The sequence below is a fragment of the Equus caballus genome, chromosome 14 (assembly GCF_041296265.1).
Source record: "Equus caballus isolate H_3958 breed thoroughbred chromosome 14, TB-T2T, whole genome shotgun sequence".
NCBI lineage: Eukaryota > Metazoa > Chordata > Mammalia > Perissodactyla > Equidae > Equus > Equus caballus.
The window spans coordinates 62,287,565-62,300,413 of record NC_091697.1 but is presented as its reverse complement, the minus strand read 5'-3'; the positions used below and the strand labels follow the sequence as shown (position 1 = coordinate 62,300,413).

Sequence of the window (12,849 nt, the reverse complement as noted above, 5' to 3'; positions counted from 1 at the left end):
ATATAAGTTTATAAAACTATAACTTTTCCTGTAATTCTTGCTTTGGGTATATCCCATTAATTTTGATATGTTATATTTTCATTCTCATTCAACTTAAAATACTTTTTAATTTCTCTTGTGCTTTATTCTTTAACAAATGAGTTATTTTAAAGTGTGTTGCATAATTTACAAATATTTAGGAATCATCTATACATTTAATTTAAAATTCTGTTAAGGTCAGTAATATTTACTGTCTCATTTCAGCTCTTTGAAATTTCTTGAGACTTATTCTATGGACAGTAATCAGTTTTTAATCTTAGGGTCTTGATTAACCTAATCAGAGTTTTGGCTGTTGATTTGGGATTTAGTGAAGCTATAGGGACATGCATCCTCAAATCAGTGTTGTTATAGTGGAACTCAGTATATATAATGTCGTACTTCGCAGCTCTGTTATCTGACTCATTTTTGTCCTTGACACTAAGGAGTTAGGAGATTTTTATGGCAAAATTATGAGATCCCATGAGGATCTTTTTTCCATATTGACTTCAGTGTTTGCTTGCACAGTGGGCTTTTTTTTTTAAGAAATTAGTTATTTTTTGTTCCTATTGATGCCTTTTAATCGATCGTAATTCTTTATCATACTCTTCAGCATTTTCAGTGGTAACAAAAAGCCTAATTTCATCATACATGTTGTACTGGGTAAGCACTTAGGTCAGAGAGACCTGAGTTTAAGCCCAGTTCTTTCCCTACTACTTGTGTGACTTTGGTCAAGGTACTTAACCTCTCTAAGCCTTAATTTTAATTTTCATGTATGAAAATGATAATAGTACTTTGCTAGAATTAAGTAAAATGTGTAATTTTTGACAAAATAAAAATTTTAATTTAAGATATATCTACTCCATGCTGATTAGTAAAAATACCAGTGTTTCAGAGTTTTAGATCTTTAATACTATCCATTTGGATGCTAAGGGGAAAAGAAAGGAAGAAGGTTGCTGTTAAAACTGGTTGCCTCTAGGGCCAGCCCAGGTGGCCTTAGTGGTTAAGTTTGGTGTGCTCTGCTTTGGCAGTGGCCCGGAAAAGGGTGTGGACCTACACCACTTGTCTGTTAGTGGCCATGCTGTGGTGGGAACTCACACAAAAAAACTGATTGCCTCTAGTAAGTAGGAGTGGAAGTGGGAAGAAATAGAGCAGAGCACTTTTACTTTTTCATCAGGAGTAAAAGTATAGGAAGATGAACAGGTGCTTTTATATTCATTATTAGCCACGTGTCACTTTTTATTTTCTTAAAAAAAAGTACAGATCTTTTAAAAAGCAACGCAACTGGGTTTTAGGTTTTAAATTTTAGGTATCCCAGTTTGTAGAAGATTTTAAAATAATGCTGAAATGGCAGAATTTGCCTACTTATATTCATCATTCCCAAGGTGAATTTCTTCTTCCCGTTATCTTTCTCCATGTTAAATGCATCTTAAGGTATAGTTTTCTTTTCTTGTTACTAATAGGAACACTTGAAATTTCATGAAAATCAAAACTTTAAAGCACACAACAAATGAATTCTTTGCTTTTATAGGTCCTTTTGGTGATGTTTCTCATTCTAAAGTTTATATTCTCAACTATTGACACATAAGTGGTTGACTGATAGCAGTTAACTTTTCATTGTGACTTAATTTTCTCGTCTATAAAATCAGGGTAGATACTACTACTTGTCTTAATTCATTGTTCATATTGGGATTAAATGAAATAGTTTTTATCAATTTTGAAAACGTGTTAAATATAGGCTGTGATAATTATAATATTCCAGGGATTTTCCTTGTGATTAACTCTAATGTGATTTAATGTCTTCAGAACTTACTCTACGATATTTATTTGATGTAAAAAATTGTCATTATAGAAATCCATTAGGATTTTTAGTGTGGAAACATATTTCTGGGAAAATTTTAAATCATTTCATCTCATAATATAAAATGAATACTAAATCTTCAGACTACATTTTTTTTTCCTTCACAATTTCCAAGATGATAAAAATTATTAATTGGTAAAATGAGTAACTAAGGAAGTTTTAGGTGGATGGGTTTAAAGTGTAGACTATTTTGAGAGCCTTGATAGAATTAACTACAAAACCTATTACAGGTATTTCCAAAATGAGGTTTATATATTTAGTACTTTCTCAAACTATAGAATTGTTTGTTGCATTTGTCTTCCTTATACTGGGAGAACAGTAGAAATAAATATTCAGATGTTAAGTGCCATTTCATTGTGTAGTCTTAAGTATGAAATATTTCATCAGTATCTAGAAAAATGTATATAACAATATAACTTCAGGATTATTAAAACTAAGTTTTGATTATGACCTAGAGGCCAAAAATAAATCAGAATTTTAGAAGGCTCTTAAAGACTTTAGCCAAGTATTAGATTGACTCAAAATCATACCACTGATTAATTTTTTAAGTTAGGATACGTGCTTCATGATAGCTCATTTAATGTCTTAGTTTACTCTGCCATTTAGGCAGGATTTATTAGAACACAAACCATATCTCTTTACAATGCCAGTATATGCTGTTCTTGATGTTTCTCGAGATACTTTTTTTTCTTAGTATTCAGATTACCAGCAAATTACTATACTAATTTAAGTAACTGAAATCATGTCAACTGTGATTTTAAAAGTTACATTAAGATTAAAATTATTACTTGGAAAATCATTAGGAAATGATCTTGATATCTATGACTATGAGGAGGAGGCTGTTGCCTCTTTAAGCTTTAGAAGAGAAATTGGGGATTTAAATAGGATTATTTTATATTTGATATGGGGAGAATTCTCTGAATGTTGAGAACTGTTGATGAATGAAGTGGGTTGTGAAGAATTCTTTCTGGGTGTTTCTTCCTAAAAATATGCTCACCCACTTGCCTCTTAATTTAACTGCTGTGCTCACTGGAGGCATGTGCTTTGTGAACTCTTTTGTGCAATTAAAAGGATTCTTTGACATTTAAAATCCTAACTTTAGTACTTTTGTTGTTGTTTTCCTTTCCTTTAGGAGGAGCATATTATTTAATATCTAGAAGCCTAGGCCCAGAATTTGGTGGTGCAATTGGCCTGATCTTCGCTTTTGCCAATGCTGTCGCAGTTGCTATGTATGTGGTTGGATTTGCAGAAACTGTGGTGGAGTTGCTTAAGGTAATTAACCTTTCTTCTAGTCATTTGTTTCCCAAATCTTTAATGAGGGCTTATGTGCCACTCTCCATATGAGATGCTAAGAAAGCAATGATTAACACGAACCTTGTCTTTCAAGAAGTTTAGCATGGGAGATAGACAAAGGAAAAAATTATCATAGAATGTCAGAAGTGGGTAACTGTAGGAGGCCTTGGCAACATGTCAGGGGATCACTTAATTTACTCTCCAGGAATGGGATGGCAGAGGAGTGTCAAAGAAGAGTTATCCAGGGAAGGGAGGCTAGACGTTAGCAGGCAGATAGGAGAGGTTGGGTGCAGTATGAGAGAAATAGGGAAGAAAAGGAAATAAAGACCTGGACTGGGTAGAGTATGGTGTGTTACAAAAACTGGAAATATTTCCATATGGCTGAAGCACATAGTGGCAAGAAATTTAAGATGAGAAAGAAAAAAAAAGGATCAAATCAAGAAGGGTCTTGTTTGCTCTTAAATTTGGATCTTGATTGGAATTGAGGGCCATGATCAGATTTGGAGCCTAAAGAAATATCTAACCACAGTTTAGAGAATGGATCTGAGGGATCACAACTGGAGATAGAGACCATTTAAAAGGTGGTTCTATCTATCCTAGGAGAGAAGATGGTGGCTTATTATATTGAAACAGTGACCATTGGGCTGGAGAAACGTGGGTGAATTTGAGAGATTTTTTTTTTTCTTTCTGCTTTTTTTCCCCAAATCCCCCCAGTACATAGTTGTATATTCTAGTTGTGGGTCCTTCTAGTTGTGGCATGTGGGATGCCACCTCAGTGTGGCCTGACAAGTGGTGCCATGTCCATGCCCAGGATCCAAACTGGCAAAACCCTGGGCCACTGAAGTGGAGCACGTGAACCTAACCACTCGGCCACGGGGCCGGCTCCGAGAGACTTTTTTTTAAATGTTGATTTTTTAAAAAGTTGAATAAGCAGACTTGATGATTAATGGGATGTGGAAAGTTAGAGAAAGACAAAGGATTTAGATGGAAGGTAAATGCTATCCACTGTGAGATAGAAAACACAGGACAGTTTAGTTTTGGATGTCTAATTTGAGGAACCAGAGGTATATCTAAGTAGAGCTGGCCAGGAGGTGGTTGATGATACTGCTCTGGAGTTCAAAGGAGAACTTTTTTGAAGGGAGACTTTAGTATGTGTGTAGTAAAAGCAGTAGACGTGAAATAGGATTCAGTATTATTAAATGAGAGGAACCTTGAGTGACACCCATAGTCGTTCATATTAGGCTGTAACTGTTTTTCTACAATGGTATGTGGTACATTAGGAAGTGTAAAATCTGAAAAGGACTGGCACTTACATTGGCATTGACCTTACCTGTGTAGGCCAAAGAGATGGAGAAAAGGAAGTAAGCAAGCAATGTAATCAAGAGCTCATGTTCTTTTATGTTTTTAGTGTCATTGATACTAAGCCACAAATATTTGTGCCCATGGAACGGAATAGTGTGTGTTTTTAGACAACTTCGTGAAAGTGTCTTCATCTCTTTTCCTTAGTAACATAAATGACCATTAAAAGCATGAATCATTAATCACAATGAATACAAAATATATTTCTACTTTGGAACTTTAAAGAATCCTAACTATTAGTACTACTTAGTCATAGTATGATTTTTTTATTTGCTTGTTAGCAGTTCTCTTGTTGATTTATTGTCTGCGTTAAATATAGTATTAATAATTTGATTTTTTTTAAAAGATTTTATTTTTCCTTTTTCTCCCCAAAACCCCCTGGTACATAGTTGTGTATTTTTAGTTGTGAGTCCTTCTAGTTGTGGCATGTGGGATGCCGCCTCAGCATGGCCTGATGAGTGGTGCCATGTCCGCGGCGTCCTGGATTCAAACTGGCAAAACCCTGGGCCACCGAAGCAGAGTGCACGAACTTAACCACTTGGCCACAGGGCTGGCCCTGAGATCATATTTTTGATGTCATGAGATGCTTGGATGACACCTCAGTAGTAAATAGTAATTTATTCCTTTTCCTTACATCTTCCCATTCATTCATTAAAAAGGCATTCATTCGACTTCTACATGTAAGGCACTGTGATATCTCTAAAATGTTTCAAAAAGAATTAAAGAATTTATCTAAAATAACTAATATTGCTCATTATATTCATAATTCTCCTTTTCTAGGAACACTCCATACTTATGATAGATGAAATCAATGATATCCGAATTATTGGAGCCATTACAGTTGTGATCCTTTTAGGTATCTCAGTAGCTGGAATGGAGTGGGAAGCAAAAGTGAGTAATGATATCATTGTAACACCTGTAAATATTTACTATTAGAAACTTTTAGAGCTTATGTTTTGGGAGTGCTCTAAAATGTTTTAATACTTTTAGATTTTGAAGCTTCTTAAGTGGCCGTTTTCAGGGAAGTTTATGTATAATGTTATTTTCTATTTGATAAGGGGGGAATATTTGGAGATTAAGTCAGTCTAGGAGCCAGTGAAACACAGTACTTTATACATTTTAACTTCCCACATCCCCTCCCATCCCCTAGTCTTGATTTGCATTATGTAGAAATGTCAATATATTAGATAGCACAAATTAGACTCTTGGTTTGTAATTTATTTAAAAGTTCAATTTAAAAATAAGCACAATGGCAATAAACTTCAAGTTAGTGTCCATATGCAGTTAGAGAAGCTAGTCTTGCTCCTTGCTTTGAAATCTCAGAAATAATGCCTACCAAAGCCAGTAACACTGTTTCTGGGGAAAATTGCCAAAGTCACATGTTAACATGTAGGCAGAGTACCCAAAAATGTTTCTGTGTCTTTGAGAGAATATGCTGTGGCACGGCTCTGGTGTCCTAAGTAATTGATAGCCACAAAGATGCTGCTGAAGAACTCAAAGCCTCTTCCAGGTGTTTTAATGTTTACTTTTATAAGATGGTATAAAAATCACCTATTTGTGCTATATATCAACTATGATAATATTTACCAGGTCAAAAATTAGGTAAGTCTGAAAGAATAATTTTTCCCAAAGTTGTTATTTAAGTCATTAGTATAAAATTAAATCACTTACTTATACATTTAACAAATTCACTTTACTGAAAAGAATAGAGTTTCCTATTACCTGGGACATGATTAGTATATAACTCATTTGTATTCCTGTAGAAGACAGAGTTTTTCCTGAGTGTCTTGTCAGTTTTATTGGGAGGTTAAGAATGGAGGAGAGATGATGCTTCTCATGACTTGTTCCTTTCTTCTAGTCCTATTACTCTTTGAATTCCCGTCCTGGGTGTTGTCGTCTTTCTGTACTTTTTCTTATTCTTTTCCTGTAACACTCACACATTAAACATTGTGTTTGGATTTGGTGTAAAACTTGTTTGTAATAAATACGTTCTCCGTGTCAAGGTTGTACTGGTACAGTGGAGGGGACAGGAAAGAATGATACAGGTTTTATAATTTGTGGTTCTCTATGATTTGTGGGAGGGTGTGCACATCTTTAATTAGTTTCAGAAATATATGGCATGATCCTACTTTTGCCATCCATTTTTCCCCAATGTGTTGAACATTCTAGGAGAGTTCTTTAAAGATTTTTTGTTCATTTAATAAAAATTTATTAGCACCTACTTTGTGGCACTGCTTGAAGCACCGGGGAAATAAGACAGAAATCCTTTTCCTCATGGAAATTATGTGCTAGTGGAACTGAGTTAATGTATTGACATGAGATATTTGATTTGATTTTTAATGTTTAAAATTCCAGGCTCAGATTGTTCTTTTGGTGATTCTACTACTTGCTATTGCTGATTTCGTCATAGGAACATTTATCCCATTGGAGAACAAGAAGCCTAAAGGTTTCTTTGGTTATAAATGTGAGTAAAAAAGATATTTTTTTTAAAGTTGCTTATTATAACATTCTAGTATTAAATAAATTTAGTACATTTTAAATATTTTGTAATGTAATCGGTTGGTATAGTGACTAACACTGGTTGAGAATTCAATTTAGTTTTGTTCTCTTTGTGTATGTTGTATAATTGGAGTGAAAAAAATCACTTTTATTTGTCTTTCATTTTTCATAATTAGCAACAAAAATGATAATGTAGAAAAATCTGTGCTACTGAGGAAAAGTGCTTTTATTCTCTACTAATTTTGGAAATTTGTAACTGAAATTATAATTTTTGTTCTAACATGGCTTTTTGCTCTTCAGTTGTATTTAACCACAACAGTCTGTGAGTCCCTAAGACTGAAAGCAAATAGAAATACTAGTTTCTTGGTGTAATTGCAACTTAAGTTTTTCTACAGTTTACATTATTAATTGTGTGAGAATTTTCCACAGTTTTCATTTTCTGTAACCTTTTTCATCTGCGTCTAATTTTCACTACAGGTGAAATTTACTTGTCATTTATTACTTCCTGAAGTGTCTATCTGTATCTCTTCCCACCCCCTCCCCACTTAATTGAGCAGCAGCTCTGAATCCATCTCTGCAAGGTAAAATGGAAGTGGGAAGGAGTAGTTGGTAGCATCAGAGAGGCTTACCACTTAGGGTAATAGGTCTGTCTGTCTTCAGTTGTCAAAAGCTCTTTGTTTTGAAGCCCTAGAAGAAAAGGCCTGGCTTCAGTTCTCCTGAGATGTTTAGCCCAGAGCTATTCATACAGATCTGAAAAGGTGCAGAATGTAATCAATGCACTTCTTCCTTCAGAAGGTTTTACTGGGAGAAAAAAATCAGCTGAACTAAACTTTGGAGCCTAGAGACCTAGTTGATTTACATCCTGGTGTAAGCTCCTTAATCTTGTTGCTGACTGGTACCAACACACAGTCCTTTGGATCATATGCGAGTAGCACTGGTTTGACCTGTGTCCAACACTGACTTAGTTGGCTGGGCAACTTTCTGGTATGAACTGTTTCAAGGTTCTTTCTTACCTTTACCAAGGACACCCGCCTATTACTTGTGTCTGCTGGTCCTGGGTTGACAGTGTGATGTCTGTTCTGATTACTAGTGCTTATGCCTACTTCTAAACTGGGCTTTAAATTCCTGATTTCCTGAATGGGGAAAGAGGTGTCTACTAGGCATGCTACAAGTGACAGTAGCATCAGTTAGGTAAATAACTTTCTGTATTTTGTGTTCTCATATAAGTTATATTTGTGACATTTCTTCTAATTATGAATGGTTTTTTCACTTCAATAGTTATTACATTATACATATTTTTAAACACTTGTTTTTGACACTTATTTTTGAAAGAAGTGTTAAAATTATACTGGGTGATTACTTCTAAAAATATTCCTAATAATTATATATTTTCTGTTTATGACTTTAATTTAAAAATATCTGCTAGGCCACATTTTTCATTTCCTTTTTTTCAGATCCTTGACTACTTGTTCAAGTATTACATAGACATATCGTATAGTAACAATTTATATTGTATTCAAGTAGCACGTCTGGGCTTATCTCAATCTGAGATAAATAAACTTAAATTTTGGAATATGACTTCTCTTTTTGGATGGTTGATACTGCTTGACTCATTCATTCATTATATTGACTTCATTCATTATACTAAGGTAGTGTCAGCAGTAAACAGGTTATGTTGATAATCTTGTCAGTTCAAATGACTACCTAATAGGGGTATTCATTTTCTCCTCCTCTTTTTCCTTTCTGATATGAGAAGTATCTCTCTTTGGTCAAAGACCAGTGCCTCTTCTGTGTTCTGGATCCCACTTCTTTCACTTTCTCAAAGGTATTTGTCCTTTGGTAATCTATTTGCTTCCCTGATTCAAAACTCTCACCTCCATGTAAACTTATAAACTTGCTCTAGTAATTCCCATCTTGAAAATGCTCTCTTATTCTCCTCCAGTTACCACCTCATTTTCCAGTTCCCTTTCATAAACAGATTTCTCAAATCCTTACCTCCCTCTTATTCCTTGTTATTTCGAAATAATTTCGAACTTACGGAGAACTTGAAAAATTAATACAGCATATTCTTTACACCCTTTACCTGGATTCACCAGTAATGAATACTTTTCGTATTCTATTTTTTGCCACATTTGTTTTATCAATCTTTATATATCCAATTATTATTAAAATGATTGTTAAACCTTTTGAGAGAAGTTGCAGAAATCATGACTTCTTAATTCTAAATACTTAAGCATGTATCTACTAAGGAAAAGGACAATTCAGGAAGTTTAACTTTGGCGCAATGCTAGTATCTAACATGTGGTTCACATAAAAATTTTTTTAATTGTTCCTATAAAGATATTTATAATGACTTTTTTGTCTTTCATGACATTGACATTCTTCAAAGGCCCTCCTCTTGGGTTTGTCTGATTTATTTCCATAGATTCAGGTTACTCATTTTGCTAGGAATGCTGTATGAACAATGTGTCTTCCTCAGTGCCTTGCATCAGGAGACTCACGTGTTGTCAGTTTTTCCCATCACTGATGGTTTTAACTTTGATAACTTGGTCAAAGTAGTAGCTGAGAGGTTTCTCTGTTGTGAGGTTGCGATTTTCTTCTCTGTAATTAATAAGTAATCTGGAGGGATGCTTTGAGATGGTGCGTAGGCTATTCCCCATCATACTTTCACCAGATGGTTTTCTGTCATTCATTCTTAATCTCCCTCACCTGGATTCTGTCTGTCAAGGTCACAGTCACATGGTGCTAGATTCAGCATGCACTTTTCAGTCCTCTGCCCTCAGCAACATTATACTTAGTTGTTCCATTCTCCTTAAAATGCTTTTCTTGTTTGATTGGATGTCAGACACCATGCTCTGGTGAGTTCTGTTCTACCCAACTCACTGGTCACTATGTCTATTACTCCTGATACCCCTTGTCTTCTTCTATCCTCTAAATGTCAGAGTTGCTCAGAGTATGGTCCTGGGCCTTCTAACTATATTCTTGTCTTTGGTCCATTACCCACACAGCATCCACATAAGCATTAATTACATCATGTCATTTGCATGTTTCTAAACCTACCTTGGCTTTCTATTATATTTAGGATAAAATCTTGCATAATCTATAAAATTTTGCATAATCTCATCCTTGCTGATCTCTCCAATTTCATTTCATTTTCCCGCTTACTGGAGAGCTTTATATTCTTTTAGTTCCTCAAAAGAGCTAAACCTTTTTCCTACCTCAGGGCCTTTACACATATTCTTTTTCAGATGTACTGTTTTCCCTGATCATCACACGGCTGATTCTTGCTCAGTAAAGTCTCAACTTAAGTATTATCTCCTTAATTACATCTCTTTAGCTTTCTCTAACCACATTGGATTATATTCTCTCTAGATTCTTTCATTCTTTATCACATACCTTGTTTCCATCAGTACATTTATTGCTATTTGTAATGACCTCTTTTATTTACTTGGTTTGTAGCTCCCCGTTGAGTCTCTTAAGTTCCATGAAGGTAGGAACCATGTCTATCTAGTTGCTATTGTATCTCTAAGCATCTTGAGATACTAGATGGCTCCAGTATAGGACCTGGCACATTGTAGATACTCAAATATTGAATGGACGGACGGACGGATGGATGGATGGATGGATGGGTGGATAAATGACAGTTAATTGGTTGGTTCAGTGTCAGAGCCTGTCAAAATGGATGGAAACAGTAGGACTAATTGAAGCTTTTGTTATTGTTTAAATGGAAAGGACCTTTACCTAGTTTGCCTTAGCTACAGTTATCTGGAAGCCTGATGAATAGCCTCAAAACAGTCACCACTAGGAAACAGAGAAAGCTGTACAGACATACAGTTGGATGTGAGGAAATAAAATGGTTTCAGATCAGTATGATGTTCCTTTTGCCTTCCTACCTCCTTTCTTGTTTCTTTGACCTATGATTGAGGGGTTTATCCTTGCTTTAATTTACCTTTGGACTGGTGATAACAATCAAGTTAGAGGTGTGTGAAACATAATTAGTAAGGTATACAAGATAGTTAGGGCATGACCCAGGTCAAATCATCATTTTGGTTTGAAGCTGTTCCCTCATGTAAGAAAAGAGGAACACCAATACTTGCATTAGGACATACTCAAGGATTTACCAGTTACTTGAACTGAAGAAAAGCCAGGAATCATACATACCACTTACTCTTGATCTAAAATTATTATGATCTAATTTGCTATCAATTAATTGTCAAAAATATTTTATTCCTACAGCTGAAATATTTAATGAGAACTTTGGACCAGATTTTCGAGAGGAAGAGACTTTCTTTTCTGTATTTGCCATCTTCTTTCCTGCTGCAACTGGTATTCTGGCGGGAGCAAATATCTCAGGTGATCTTGCAGTAAGTATTATAAAGTACTGTATCAATTGTATATAAAACATGTTATACATATAGTTATTTTTTAAAATAGGCTTAAAAAAGTCTTCTTGTCTTCTAGGATCCTCAGTCAGCCATACCCAAAGGAACACTTTTAGCCATTTTAATTACTACGATGGTTTACATAGGAATTGCCGTATCTGTAGGTAAATGCCTTACATTTCTTTATATGTTTCAGAAATTTCGTGATGTACATACTATAAATACTTACTTTGGTGACATGATATTTCTAACTTTTAAATTCAGAAATATTTCAAGAAAAAGATACAGAGTTGCATATTTTAATTCAAAAATAGATTTGAGTAAACTAGTATTGATTTTAGACATTGTCTAAGCCACCAAATGCTCTATTATTTTTTCTCCAGGATTTTTATTAATTATAGTAAATTAGAAAATTATGTCAAATCTTATCTGCAAACTCTTAAATTTTACTGAGATGTCTTTATAGAAAATGTAATTCATATGTAGAAGTAAATGCATTTCACTCTTATTTTTACAAATTTTTGAATGTTTTCATTTATGGTGATAATTTCATATTTTCATGTAATCTTACTATATGAAGATTGTTTCAAGGCCATTAAGCAATGCGTGGCATTTTTTCTCAAAAACTGATTTCAATGAATAGGGCATACTACATTGAATTAAAAGTCTTACTAAATTGAATGAAAATGGTTTTAAACTGTTTTATTACATTCATGGAATCATAGCATTTTAGAACCTGAAAGGACTTAAGTGGTCAACCAGTCTCTAAATCTGTTTTATAGATGAGGGAATCAAAGCTTAGAGATTTCGCTACCAAGGATGACTGGCGCTTGCTCTAAAGAATTGTTTTCATGTCCCACAACTAGAAGGACGTGCAACTAAGATATACAACTGTATCTGGGGGGGGTTTGGGGAGATAAAGCAGGAAAAAAAAAAAAAAGAATTGTTTTCATGGCAGAGAGAAGCTTTTTTTTTTTTTTAAATAAAGTCTTTAAAGGCTATTTATAATAGTAGGTTCTTTAACTGAAACATTCTAGTTTAGAAAAAAATTTAACTGTTGATTTACATATAATTTGCATACACTGTAGATCAGTTGTCTTGGGTTTATCATACTTTCATGAAACTATATACTTTACCCAGAAAACATGCGTTCTTGGAGTGTAAGCATTGTTTTTAACGTCTAAACTCTAAAAGTCATTTCACAGTTAAATGTCTTAAGCATACTACAAGAGTAAATCTTAGTTTAATCCCAATCTAAAGAATCACAAACTCCAAATTCATAGACTACAGAGTATAAGGTTTTCATAGTATTTCAGTAAGAAAATTTCATTTTTGCCGTATAGGAGGTAATGACAGAACTGTTTTTACTAATTCTCCTGCTAATTTGCGTAAATGTAATTTTGAAATTTCACTCAACAAGAGTTAGAAATGCTAATAGTT

General features: G+C 34.3%; 1 protein-coding gene across 2 annotated transcripts in view; it reads left to right on the top strand.

Moving 5' to 3' along the window:
* SLC12A2 (solute carrier family 12 member 2) overlaps nucleotides 1-12,849 on the top strand; it is a 103,856-nt gene that overhangs the window by 44,576 nt on the left and 46,431 nt on the right. For both annotated transcript variants that reach the window (XM_005599457.4, XM_014730697.3), the window contains exons 5-9: nucleotides 3,009-3,148; nucleotides 5,309-5,419; nucleotides 6,884-6,992; nucleotides 11,264-11,391; nucleotides 11,489-11,573. In XM_005599457.4, the coding sequence (XP_005599514.3) occupies nucleotides 3,009-3,148; nucleotides 5,309-5,419; nucleotides 6,884-6,992; nucleotides 11,264-11,391; nucleotides 11,489-11,573 (573 nt within the window). The remainder of the gene's footprint in view (nucleotides 1-3,008; nucleotides 3,149-5,308; nucleotides 5,420-6,883; nucleotides 6,993-11,263; nucleotides 11,392-11,488; nucleotides 11,574-12,849) is intronic.